This window comes from Polypterus senegalus, chromosome 13, assembly GCF_016835505.1.
Source record: "Polypterus senegalus isolate Bchr_013 chromosome 13, ASM1683550v1, whole genome shotgun sequence".
Lineage (NCBI taxonomy): Eukaryota > Metazoa > Chordata > Cladistia > Polypteriformes > Polypteridae > Polypterus > Polypterus senegalus.
Window position 1 is genome coordinate 156,145,108 of NC_053166.1, and position 14,534 is coordinate 156,159,641.

General features: G+C 41.6%; 1 protein-coding gene across 2 annotated transcripts in view; it reads right to left on the reverse strand.

Moving 5' to 3' along the window:
* Positions 1-4,288: 4,288 nt before the first annotated feature.
* Positions 4,289-14,534, reverse strand: part of LOC120542132 (cytochrome b-c1 complex subunit 2, mitochondrial-like) — a 43,118-nt gene continuing 32,872 nt past the window's right edge. For both annotated transcript variants that reach the window (XM_039774311.1, XM_039774310.1), the window contains exons 13-14: positions 4,791-4,944; positions 4,289-4,689 (exon numbers count right to left, since the gene is read on the reverse strand). In XM_039774311.1, the coding sequence (XP_039630245.1) occupies positions 4,606-4,689; positions 4,791-4,944 (238 nt within the window). In that variant the 3' untranslated portion in view covers positions 4,289-4,605. The remainder of the gene's footprint in view (positions 4,690-4,790; positions 4,945-14,534) is intronic.

Here is a 14,534-nt window from a genome sequence, read left to right on the forward strand (position 1 = left end):
AAAGTGTCAGTGAGTCCAGTGGTGTCCTACATAATCCAAAGGCAATGGGAAACGTGAAGAAACTCTGATAGGAAGAGATCTGGCAGAGCCAAAGTCACCAGCCAACAAGAAGACAAGTTTCTGTGGGTCACCAGCTGGCGAGATCACAGGCGCCTCACAGCACAACAGCTTCACAGTGCAGGTCGACAAAAGCAAAATGTCAGTCTGGACGTTGTGCTGCGGGTTTGACAGGGCGAGTGGCAGGGAGAAAGCCGTTCCTTTAAGGACGCAACAGGGCCTTGAAATGCCAGCTGTGGGCTACTGCAGACTGGTAGATTTGAAATCTTCGGTTCATCACTGACGCAGGGTGTTTGTACGCCACCGCGTTGGTGATGGTGATCATTCCTCAGTGTGTGACACCAACTGTCAAAGAGCGAGGAGGAAGTGTGATGGTCTGGGGTTCTTCTGCTGAAGGCACAGAGTGACTGGCATTCTGAATCACAAGGGCTGCCACAGTTTGGCTAATATAGCAGGAAAAGGTGGCTACTTTGATGAATCAAAAAATTTGAGTATAATTTTGTACCCTTAACGATTTCTTGACTTATTTTTTTATGCCATTGTTCAATTGCTCTATGCCTTGATTTCATGAAACATTAAGACATTAAGCTGTGTGCATTTCTGTAAAAATTAAGGTGCTCCAAAACGTGTGACAGGTACTGTATACACCATATTATATTGTGCCATTCCTATCTGTTTATTAATCTGTCTAACAAGCCCAAACTACATATAGAGTACAATGCCCTCCATTAATGTGTGGGACAAAGACACATTTTCTTCCTTGATTTCCCCCACTGCTCCACAGTTTAAAATTACAAATGAAACCATTCACACAGGGTGGCACGGTGGCGCAGTGGTAGTGTTGCTACCTCACCACGCTTCCCGGGTGGAGTTTGCATGTTCTCCCCGTGTCTGTGGGGATTTCCTCCAGGTGTTCCGGTTTCTTCCCACAGTCCAAAGACATGCAGGTTAGGTGCACTGGCAGTCCTAAATTGTCCCACACTGTGTGTGTGTGTGTGTGTACCCTGCGGTGGGCTGGCGCCCTGCCCCGGGTTTGTTTCCTGCCTTGTGCTGGCTGGGATTGGCTCCAGCAGACCCCCGTGACCCTGTTGGATGGCTGGATGATCAAAGAGTTGCTCAGTACTCGAGTAGTCTTTTCACCAAATACTCTTTTACCCTTACTTGAGTCATTTTTTGGATGACTACTCTTTACTTCTACTTGAGTAATATTATTTTGAAGTACCGCTACTCTTACTTGAGTACAATTTTTGGCTACTCTACCCACCTCTGCTCCTCACCAACACCTCTTCCAGCATCAACCCAAGCTTCTTCCTAGATAGATAGTCTTCCATCCAAGTACTGGCTGGGCCTGAACACGCTCCTCGGCCCTTTTCTCATTTTTCTGTCGCTCACTAGAGCCTTTCAGTCTGAGCTCATGGCTGCTTTTGCCTCCAAGTAATAAAACAAAGGCTCTAGAGAGGCCGCAGCTCCCAGTGGGGTTGCCCAAGTGGGACACAGGGATGTGAGAGAATTGTTTTGCACCAGCAGAATTCTAATTAATCATTTTCTTCTGGGAGGAATCTGCCCCCCTCCAGGGCCCTATTAATGTGACATTAGGTGGATTATATGGTAACAGCATTGGCCTTCCATTTAAAAATCACACATTAAACAGTATAAACAAGTGTAGGCCTGGGATAGGCATATAAAAACACCCTACGTATTATTCTGTTTAAGATATTCAAACAAGGAACATAAACCATAGAAAGAAAATAGAACTGATTTTTTTCTTTCTCCATTAAAAGATCAGAGAATTTTTTTTTTTTTTTTTAAAAACTGCACACCCGCTGTAGCTCACGGGGCAGTCTGTACATTCTCCACAAACAAACCCAGCGTCAACTCCTTACAATTGGCTTCAGCCCAACAGCTCAGACTCGCTTTTGATTATTTGAATTAAGATAAGAACTACGCAGTCATCACTCATTAACGACGACACACGCTGAACGGCCAACTGCAAGAAACACACATTAAAAAATGCAAGCGGGGTGCGTCATTCAGGTGGCGTTTCGAGGACTGTGTGGGCACTGTAGCCCTCAATGGAGCGAGCTCAGTAGTGGGTTCTACTTGCCAATCCATTTCTGGGTTACAGGGGCCAAAGACGGTCTCACCAGGATTTGGGGGTATGTGGAAAGGCCAAAAACAGGCCTGGTCTGAACTCTAGGCCATCGCAAAGATCCCTCTCACTCACTCACCCACGCACACCCCATTTTTACACACAGTGACAATTTGGAATTGATAAGTCACATATCCTTAAAAAAAAACTTTTGCTTGAGTATGTCTGGTGGTTTTAATTTTCATAAAATGGGACTTGCGGAGCTGTTCAGTCATAACAAATGTTAGGGAATAACAGAAATGAAAGGTAAACCTGATCACAGCAACTGACCATTATGGACATCAGGTGAATGTGGCGCTCAGAAGGTACATCATACAGGGTGGTCCAGATCTAATTACGCAGATCCAGATCGTCTGGATGCTTTTCATTTATGCGGGGACGATTCCAGTTTGCCGCAAAGACGATTCTTCATGTCGTCAGTTCGCACACTTCTTGATTTTTCGGGTGATTTTCTACGTAATAAACTTGATAAGTTATAGCGTGATGAAAATTGCATAATTAGATCTGGACCACCATATAGTGTGACCAGATTTTCAAAATCCCAAACCTTGACACTTGTGTATTATGCATACCCACACATAAATAACCCATCGTCATTTGTTTAATGCCTGCTGCATCTCATCGTCATCATCTGAGAGGGATCAGGACACTGTTGGTGGGGTTGGAGGATGAGATGATGCTGGTTGAGGACATTGTCCATTGTTGACTGGAAGGAAGTATCAATGTAAATAAACATCATGTTTTGAAACGACGATGTGAACATTTAAGACCTCACAGCCCTATTCCACAAATTACTTGAAATTTAAACAAACGTCCACTTTTGTCTGCCTTGCTTGTGGTGGCGCAGTGGTAGTGCTGCTTCCTCACAGTAAGGAGACCTGGGTTTGCTTCCCTGGTCCACCTTGCGTGGAGTTTGCATGTTCTCCCCATATCTGTGTGGGTTTCCTTCCACAGTCCACAGACATGCAGTTCAGGTTCATTGGTGATCCTGGATTGTCCCTAGTGTGTGCGCCCTGTGTTGGGATGGCGCCCTGTGCTGGCTGGGATCGGCTCCAGCAGACCACCTGTGACCCTGTGTTAGGATACAGTGTGTTGGACAATGACATGACAAGATCATCTAACCTACCTATTACAACTTAAACTTTATCTTAAAGCATTGAGAGGAGTGAGATGCATGCAGTGATTTTGGTGGGCAACAAGGCGAATGTGTCATTAGAGGATTACCGTCCCACGTACGCACAAGCAGCCAGTGACAGCGTTTTCCTACCCCACGCTCTTGTGCAGTCTGCTGGCATTTCATTAACTTGTATTGGGGATTTGTTTGCCATCAGCAGCGTGCTATTGGAGGTGATAAAGAGGGAAATATGCAAAATATACAAGTTGGCATACCTGTCAAGGTAAAACTGAAACAGTAAATTCATTCACAGTTAAAGTTATGCTGTACACTTCTTAAGAGTTCGCAAATTCGTCAAAGCTTTTCAATGGAAGATTTTGATATTTTTAAAACGATGTGCAGCGTGATCGGTTCAAGATATCTCAACAAACATTAAACTGTCTTGACCAATATCCCTGAATAAGTAGTATTTCAACTAAATTGGCCCTTTGGGGGGGGTGGGAACCGAGTTGTTTCGTGCAGACAGACATGGCTACTGCAATAGGTGCTTTGCACATTATATGTAAACATCACATGTGCCACCTCGGATCTACAGAAGCCAGGAACTCCCACTTTTTTATGACTTTAAAAGCATACTAGATTCAAGAAGAAACTTTAGAACACCCCTTTAGATGGAACTATAGGCACATGAAAGGAACCTTCAACTACACAAGTCCAGGAAATATACAATCTTCTAATCCACCCTCGCTTTTAACTTATGGATGCTAGGTAAACGGGATAAAGAACTACATTGGACTGAATGATAGTATCTCCAGCTATCCTTTTTCCGAACCCCATCTTCCATTATAGGGGTTCTTGTAGCCACAGCAGGCTACAGAGGTTTACTGCTACATCAGAAATCAAATGCTAATGTTTCCCAAAAGGTGGGATGGTTTCCAATATTTTGCAAAAAATGAATTCCACATAAAGATGATTGATATTTTGTTTAATCAGAAGCATTACTGAGAATACACTTCAACTTCTGTCACATATCCTTTTGAATCCAAGACAAGACACTCACCTTCCAGGGATTCACATAAAGATTTTAATTTACATCACATGTGGAAAATACGGGCCTTAACGTACCCATCTCAGTTCATAGTGATATCGGTGCTTGTTGAGTAAAACACCAAAAAGGACTGTGACCAATGCATTTATGGAGTTGGGACCATTCACATCTCTCTCAAAAAAAAAGAGGAAATCTTGTTAAGGTTTTTAACAAAAAAAATTAAAAACCAGTTAGCTATTACAATTCATCCACAAATGGCACGCTGACCAAATTTCCACTGGCAGCCATGGATTTTTTCCCAGAGACAAAAGTCTTTGCAGCCTAATGAAGAAAGAAAGAAAAAAAGAAAGACGAGAGGTGATCACTTTACATAATCTTGCAACTGGAGAAATGGTGGCCTATGCTAAAACAGAGTGACTTACTTTCACAACATCATCTGCGGACACGGCATCGATTTTCTGGACCACCATATCAGGCGGCGCATAAGCAGCACTGCTAAGCACTTGACAGCCAATCTCTTCAAATGTGCAGTCCGAGTTTTCCAGAGACATGAGATAGTTTGCCTTCAGTTGATTTCTGAAGTGATGGATGTGTAAAGGGAGAAAAACAGAAGCAAAGGTTGTTTGCTTGTGAGCTGAACTTAAAAGAATTTTCTAAAACGACCACTTCAATAAAAACACACACATATCTTTGTTCCTACTGTAACTGGGTGAATCCTTCAAAATTTAAATGTACAGAAACTAAACATGTTCCAGTGCCCAGCAGGGCTGTGGAGTCGGTAGATACAGTAAATCCTTCGACTCAGACTCCTTAGTTTCTGGTACTTCTGACTCCGACGTATTTAATATGCTAATGAAAGGAAGGCAACACGTCATTTAACCACAAAACTACTGGCTAGGAAGCTGACTCTCTACCGTATTGGCCAGTTTAAACAAAAGACAAGAACCCCTGAACACCCATCAGGCCATAACACACACCTCCACCTACATCATTACACTTGTTTACACTCACATGAACTTGTTAAACACATTATATCTGAAATAAAACGAAAACACTTTGTGTAATTTACCATAATCCAGATTACAATATGTGAAAGTCAGGTTGTATGATAGCTCATCTGAACTTCACACTAGTAGTAACACAACTATGCACTGGGCTTTATTCTTACATCAGAGAAGTACTTCATTAGGACTACTGTTTGTGAAATGGGACATTTGAACTTGCTGTATTTTTTTTTTTTTAGTACAAATTAAATTTATTAGGAGTCGGAGTCAGTACATTTTTGCAGACTCCGACTCCAGGTACCCAAAATTGTCTCCGACTCTGACTCCACAGCCCTGGTGCTCAGCATATTACAATACAATACAATAAAATATATTTTTGTATAACCCAAAATCACACAAGAAGTGCTGCAATGGGCTTTAACAGGCCCTTCCCCTTGATAGCCCCCCAGCCTTGACTCTCTAAGAAGACAAGAAAAAAGCTCCCAAAAAAAAACTTTGTAGGGGAAAAAAATGGAAGAAACTTGGGAAAGGCAGTTCAAAGAGAGAGACCCCTTTCCAGGTAGGTTGGGTGTGCAGTGGGTGTCAAAAAGGGGGTCAATACAATACAATACAATACACAGAACAAATCCTCAATACAGTATCAAAATCAAAATGTTAGAAGTACGGAGCAGAATTTAACAGTAGATGATATCACATAATATGATTTGGATATGTCTAGAGTCCTGGAGACTCTCTAGACATCAAGCTGCCTCCCCCATTTGGCCATTCCATGGCTGAAACAGCCAATCCAATGAAAGGACCCCCCTTTCCCATGATTCCTGCAATCCTCCATCAGGGATGACTTTACCTTAGGCAGGCAAAACATTAACTAATCCATAACAAACATATTTTCAGCAGCCCGACTTCCTCACTTAATCTTATTAAATGGAGGGCAGAGTTGTGCTGCGTTAGCTGTTAGGTGGTGAAGTGGTGAGAGAGAAAGCCAATTAGAGACCAGGGATGACTAGTGGGCCAGAAGGACTAGGCCGTGGCAGGCAAAAGTACAAAAAGGACACACAGCAGATCAAGCCCAGTTTACTCTTATCACATGTAGATATTTATTCAGAGACTTCATAAGATATGGAGAATCCTGTCACCTAGCATCTCTGATTTCCAAACTCCATCCTCTTAGTTGATTCTTAAAATGAGAGCAGAGCCTTCCTACTTCACAATCCTAATTCAGGCCGTTGATCAACATTTTCACTCAGCTCTGCATAAAGCAAGTGCCTTCTGATTTTCATGAAGGCAAAATGTGCAGATTAGTTTAAAGAGTACAGCCACTGAAAGGCAGCATACAGCATCTAATAATTTCATGCACATTCTTTCCCATCGCATTCCTAAACTGCGACCCTGCTTGATGTAGAAAGGTATTTGAGATGCCACCCCTCTAATATCTCTTCATTTTGTGCTTTTAACCTTCTCAAACAGAGCATCGTGTGGTGACAGGAAATAATCATTATGCCATCTGAGTGCAGGGTCAGTGAATGACGATGGCACACCTGCCTCACTGCTGTTGGCACTCTTATAATGACTGGCAGGCAAACAGGTAGGTGAAGTGGCCAAGTAGCTAAGGCACTGAAATGAAATTAAGTATGTCATGAAAGCACACTGCAGCATAGCAAAGAGTGTGTGTGTGTGTGTGTGTGTGTGTGTGTGTGTCTGCATGGTTAATATTCGCCAACACATCTTGTTTGTAGTCGTATGTTTGTATACTATACACGTAAGAATTTCAATGTGCTATCAACATGCAGGTTAGGTGAACTGGCATTGATAAATTGGTCTGTGTGTGTGTCTGCATTCACTCTACGTTGGACAGGTCCCCTGACCGGAGGATTTATCCTGCTTTGTGCCCTATGCTTGTAGAGAAAAGATTCCAGCTTCCCACTCAGGGAAGAGTGGCTAAGTGGGTTAAGAAAATAGATGTGCATAATAATAAACTCAATACAGCTAATAACTTTCTAAAATCAATCCAAGGCATAATTCAAATTGTGAAAACTGTCGACCGTCTCACTAGGATTCCCGCTCTGGGAATGCTCTACACTCCCGATCATTCAGACTTAAAAATCTTCACATATCTAAATCTTGGATCTAAAATCTAAATCCCAGTTCATGAACAGCAAAATCCAGAGTAACACCAGAATGAAACAAATGTATGCAATGGAAAAAATCTAACTGGGGTATCCCATACTGCATTGCTTACACAAAGACTCTGCTTGCTTGCTAACTTGGGAGAATCTCAACTGTGTGGAAAAAGTGATGTTTTAAATTTTCTTAACCTGAAAAAAAATTAAATGTGCTCCAAGGATAGGTTCAAGAATTTTCTAGAATTTAGGGTATTGTAAAATCAACTTGCTATGTATTTGCTTTTTTAAATATATAAAAGTATGACTAAACAAATTAAGCTCTCATCATGGAGCTTTTAATTTGGGAAGGGGAAGGCACATGTATCCATTTATTTGAAATTTTGTATTAATAGTGTCTAAGGCTTGTTCTTGCCTTGTATTCTATGCTAGCGGGGATAGGCTCCAGCAGCGCACACACACACACACACTATATATATATATATATATATATATATATATATATATATATATACACACATACACACAGTTAGGTCCATAAATAATTGAACAGAGACAACTTTTTTCTCATTTTGGTTCTGTACATTACCACAATGAATTTTAAATGAAACAACTCAGATGCAGTTGAAGTGCAGACTTTCAACTTTAATTCAGTGGGTTGAACAAAACGATTACATAAAAATGTGAGGCAACTAAAGCATTTTTTGAACACAATCCCTTCATTTCAGGGGCTCAAAAGTAATTGGACAAATTAAATAACTGGAAATAAAATGTTCATTTCTAATACTTGGTTGAAAACCCTTTGCTGGCAATGACAGCCTGAAGTCTTGAACTCCTGGACATCACCACATGCTGGGTTTCCTCCTTTTTAATGCTCTGCCAGGCCTTTACTTTCAGTTGCTGTTTGTTTGTGGGACTTCTGTCCAAAGTTTAGTCTCCAACAAGTGAAATGACTGCCCAATTGGGTTAAGATCAGGTGACTGACTTGGCCATTCAAGAATTTTCCACTTCTTTGCTTTAATAAACTCCTGGGTTGCTTTGGCTGTATGTTTTGGGTCATTGTCCATCTGTATCATGAAACGCCCGCCGGCCAATCAATTTGACTGCATTTAGCTGGATGTGAGCAGACAGTATGTCTCTGAACACCTCAGAATTCATTCGGCTGCTTCTGTCCTGTGTCACATCATCAATAAACACTAGTGTCCCAGTGCCACTGGCAGCCATGCACGCCCAAGCCATCACACTGCCTGACTCCACCGTGTTTTACAGATGATGTGCTATGCTTTGGATAATGAGCTGTTCCACACCTTCTCCATACTTTTTTCTTGCTATCATTCTGGTAGAGGTTGATCTTGGCTTCATCTGTCCAAAGAATGTTTTTCCAGAACTGTGCTGGCTTTTTTCGATGTTCTTTAGCAAAGTCCAATCTAGCCTTTCTATTCTTGAGGCTTACGAGTGGCTTGCACCTTGCAGTGCACCCTTTGTATTTACTTTCATGCAGTCTTCTCTTTATGGTAGACTTGGATATCGATACGCCGACCCCCTAGAGAGTGTTGTTCACTTGGTTGGCTGTTGTGAAGGGGTTTCTCTTCACCATGGAAATGATTCTGCGATCATCCACCACTGTTGTCTTCCGTGGACGTCCAGGTCTATTTGCGTTGCTGAGTTCACCAGTGCTTGCTTGCTTTCTTTCTCAGGATGTACCAAACTGTAGATTTTGCCACTCGTAATATTGTAGCAATTTCTCAGATGGGTTTTTTCTGTTTTCGCAGCTTAAGGATGGCTTCTTTCACCTGCATGGAGAGCTCCTTTGACTGCATGTTGTCTGTTCACAGCAAAATCTTCCACAAGCAAGCAGCACACCTCAGATCAACTGCAGGCCTTTTATCTGCTTAATTAATAAGACTTAACGACGGACTTGAACACACCTGCCATGAAATATCTAACACTCTCTCCCACTGGGAGAGGACGCTGGCGTTGAATGTTCGCCGCTTCTCCCTCTGAGTCTGTAGTATTGTTTGTTGTGGATTTTACGCATTTTTTTTATCAAATTTTTGTTGTCTATTCACCTGTTGTCTGGACTTTGTTTTTATTGTTTGCCGTGGATTCTACGGATTTTTATCAAGATTTTGTGTCTACTCACCTGCCGCCGGGAAATTCTGCTTTACCGTTTGTTGTGGATTTTGCGGCATTATCTAGATGGTATATTTTTCTCCCTCTTCAGTTGGAATGGTGCTCAGCTATTCCAGTTTACAACTTCGCCGACTAAATCCTGTAACCACTCCTGGAATTAACATCCACATCATTAAAGAACTTGGACTTCTTCGCCGTCCTCGTTACATTCATAGAGGCTCTGGTCGGAAGTTCATTTTCATTAAACAGCAAAAGTGCTCTGCTACTAACATTCCATCCTTTTGGTCACCTGTCGCACGTGTGATGCGTCATCAGAGCACCGTTGTTTCAAATACTATAAACATTAGAAGTATCGCGAGATCTCTTCACTCTTGCGTGGGAAACAACCGAGCCACTGTGAGAAATACCGCGAGATCCTTACATCCCTGGCTGGATTTATTTTGTGGAGCAGATTCCATGCTGCGTGGAGTGGATTTTAATGTTTTGAGACCTGTACTGAGATTTACTCCAAAATTGCTGGTCAAATTTGAATTGTTTAATACTCAATCCATCAGCAATAAATCCTCACTGATTGAAGAACACATCAGGGAGAAGGGACTTGACTTCATGTGTCTAACAGAAACCTGGCACCAGTCAGAGGCTTACTCTGCCTTAAATGAAGCATGTCCATCTGGCTACAGTTATTTGGAAGCAGCTCGCAGCACTGGGCGTGGTGGTGGTTTAGCCATCATCTATCGTCAGGTAATGGGGGTGTCCCCTATTTCGTTACCTGTAACATCTTCCTGCGAGTGTCTTGCATTTAAATGCAAGCCCCCTTTTCCCATGACTGTTCTTCTTATCTATCGACCTCCAAAACCTAACTCTGCTTTTATTCGAAATGACTGATCTTCTCACAACATTGTGTGCTACCTCTGCCAACATCATAATCCTGGGAGATATAAATATTCATATTGATAATCCTAAAGGTTATCTCACTGTTGATTTTCTTGAGTTGTTAGATTCCCTCAACTTACAACAATATGTTGATGTCCCCACACACTCTAGGGGTCATACACTTGACTTGGTTATTTCAAACTTTGCTTTAATTAGTAAGTTACAGGTTTATGATCTTGGTATTTCAGACCACAAAGTAGTGTCAATGGAGCTACCCTTTTTCTCCCCTCGTACCAAACCAAAACGGCAGATTCATTTTAGAAATTTGAAGAACATCAATGTGGATGCCTTGGCCCTGGACCTTAAACTTCTTTCCACTGATCTTACCAGTTCCAGCTCTGTTGATGACCTCGTTGATCTCTACAACCAGTCTCTGAGCAGTCTCCTTGACTTTCATGCCCCTTTGACGTCTAGGTCCGTCTCATTTTCGTGCTCAGCACCATGGTACACCTGCAAGCTGCGAAAAATGAAGGCGGCTGGGCGTGTCCTTGAGCGACGGTTCAAGGCTTCTGGGTTGACTGTTCACAAACAGGCCTATAGGGAACATAGAAGGGCGTATGCGGAAGCTTTGAAGGTTGCACGGTCCAGATTCTATTCTACCATCATTACAAATAGCTCCAGGGATCCAAAAAAACTTTTTTCTACTATAAATCATCTTCTTAAACCTCCTTCATGTGCTCATTCCGAGGCCACTGATGAGAGGTGTAATCTGCATATCAATTTTTCAGACAAAAGGTTTATAACATTCGCTTAAACCTCTCTACCATGGATTTTCTGTTATCCTCAACTGTCGACCAGCTGCCTGAGACTGTCCAGCCCCTTTGCTCCTTCTCTGTTGCCACACGGGAAGAGGTGGAGGACGTCATCAGGAAAATGAAACCGTCTACCAGTTACCTGGACCCTTTTCCCTCAGCCTTGCTGAAGGCCAACATTTCTGCTATTTCTACACTTATCACCGGGATTATAAACCAATCCCTTTTGGTTGGCCATATTCCATCAGCACTAAAAACTGCTGTCATCAGACCACTAATAAAAAAACCCACCCTGGATCCTGAAGTTCTGTCTAACTATAGACCCATCTCTAATCTTCCATTTCTTTCTAAAGTTCTGGAAAAATAGTTGCAGTACAACTTCGTGATCATCTCAAACTGAATAATCTGTTTGAAAAGTTTCAGTCTGGTTTTCGCCTGGCCATAGCACGAAACAGCCCTGGTCAGGGTCACAAATGACCTTCTGATGTCAGCAGATACTGGTTCTCCTTCTTTACTCATTCTCCTTGACCTGACAGCTGCTTTTGATACAATTGATCATGATATTCTTCTTCACCGTCTGCAATACACCCTTGGACTTTCAGGAACTGTTCAAAATTGGTTTACATCTTATTTGACCGGTAGAACTGAGTATGTCGCACTTGGCAGTGCAAAATCTCACACCCATAATGTTACCTGTGGTGTTCCACAGGGCTCTGTGTTGGGCCCCATCCTTTTCAACATTTATATGCTCCCCCTTGGAAGTGTCATTAGCAGACATGGTTTTCTTTTCATTGTTATGCCGATGACACTCAGCTTTATCTTAGGACTACTCCCACCTCCTCTACTGCTCCTCTGCCAACATCTGCACTGACTATTTGTTTGGAGGAAATAGAGGCATGGATGAGGCTCAACTTCCTTCAGCTAAACAGATCTAAAACAGAAGCCATTTTAGTTGGCACACCACACCAGCTTCGTTCCACTACCATCACCAGTATCACCTTCTCTGGAAAAAGATACCTCTTTCTACATTTGTTACAAACTTGGGTGTTAAAATGGATTCTCAACTAACTTTTGACACCCACATTAAACATCTCTGTAAGTCATCTTTTCACCATCTCAGGAACATTGCTAAACTCCGTCCAACAATTACCCTGGCAGATGCAGAGAGGCTTGTCCATGCCTTTGTCTCGTCCAGGCTGGATTACTGTAATGCGCTCCTCATTGGGATTCCTGGCAAGAGTATCCAGAGACTCCAGTACATTCAGAACAGCGCTGCCAGGATCCTGATGAGGGTGCGAAAGCATGACCACATCACTCCTATCCTGAAAACCCTTCACTGGCTCCCTGTACCACTTAGAATTGAGTACAAGGTTTCCCTCCTTACCCATCAGTGCATCTATGGATCTGCTCCCTGTATTTACAGGAACTCCTTATCCCTCATACTTCCTCACGCACCCTCCGCTCTGTGCATACCAACACTCTTCAAGTTCCCAGAACTAAACTTAGCACTATGGGTGATAGAGCCTTTTCTTCGGTGGCCGAGGCTGTGGAATTCCCTCCCCGACTACCTGAGAGCCCCACAGTCGATTGATGCCTTCAAACAAAGCCTAAAAACTTATCTTTTTAGAAAGGCTTCCTGTTAATTTATTTCTGTAGATTTTTTTGTTTGTTAATTTTATTCTTCTTTTGTAGCACTTTGAGATTGTTTAATATAAAGCGCGATATAAATAAAATCTATTATTATTATTATTTATTATTAAATAGCCTTTGAGTCAATTGTCCAATTACTTTTGAGCCCCCGAAATGAAGGGATTGTGGTCAAAAAATGCTTTAGTTGCCTCACATTTTTATGCAATCGTTTTGTTCAACCCACTGAATTAAAGCTGAAAGTCGGAGTTGTTTCATTTAAAATTCATTGTGGTAATGTACAGAACCAAAATGACAAAAAAGTTGTCTCTGTCCAAATATTTATGGACCTAACTGTATGTATATATGTTATACTGTTATTCTATAAGATGGCCCTTCAATGATTTGTAGCGGTAAAATGCATTGCACTTGTCTTGAACATATGGCACATCTCAAATATCAACACTCTTTTATGAATTCCATACCAAATGGCATATAACAGAGACAAATGCATTGTACGGTGCACTGGAAACGTTAGATTAGAAGACTTAGATGGGTAGCACCGCTGGTATATAAATAAATAAATAAACACACAGACTATTGTGTTGATCAACGTAGTGTATTTTAGGCTGGAAAAAAACACCTCATTGTAGGCAGTTCTAACAACCAACCAATTAACCGCTTTTATGCAGTTACAGCATAGGAACACCACTCTTTACAGGTGTAAAATAATGCAATTGTTATTGTGCATTGAATAATTGGCTTTCTGATGTTTGCATGCTACAATTGAGTTGGATATTTATAACAGTTTTGTGGAGGAGTCCAACGCGTTAGCCACTTGACCACACAGTCGGTAAATCTTGTTCACTACTTGTGTACCCAAAGCAATCACTCCAACAATCCACAAAGTACTCTGCAGCAATATGAAAATAAACGTACCTTACCTGAATAAAACATTAATATTGAACGTTATACATACACAGCTACTAAAATACATACAACCACTGTTCTAAGAGGATATGAAATGTTTATGAATATGAGAAAACAAAATCTGCCATTTTCTTTCAGGACTTTCTGTATGCTAGCTCAGGGGTCCTCAATCACGGTCCTGGAGAGCCGCAGTGGCTGCAGGTTTTTGCTCCAACCCAGTTGCTTAATAAAAAGCACTTATTGCTAAAGTAACACTTCTGCTTCACTTTAGTGATTTTGAGCCCTTATTGCTTAATTTTGTCTTAAACAGCTATTTGAATTGCTCCTTATTATCAATAATATGCAAATGACAAGACAGAGCAGCATTTCTCCATTTAGCTTATTTACATTTACATCTGTGTGTATTTATCTGCACTATTGGGTTTAATGAAATACTTGGAAGAAAAATGAAGAGAAAAAAAGTGAAGGACTGAGAATTACTCGTCCATTTTAGCCTTCAAATCATTTGCATGATAGAAAGGGAAAGAAAATCTAGGATATGAGAATGAGCTGACATAGCAGAGTTAATTTAATTGCATAGCTTGTTAGTGCTTTATTGGCAAGAATTGCTTTCTAATTAAGCAACCAGGTCAGAACAAAAACCTGCAGCCACTGCGGCTCTCCAGGAC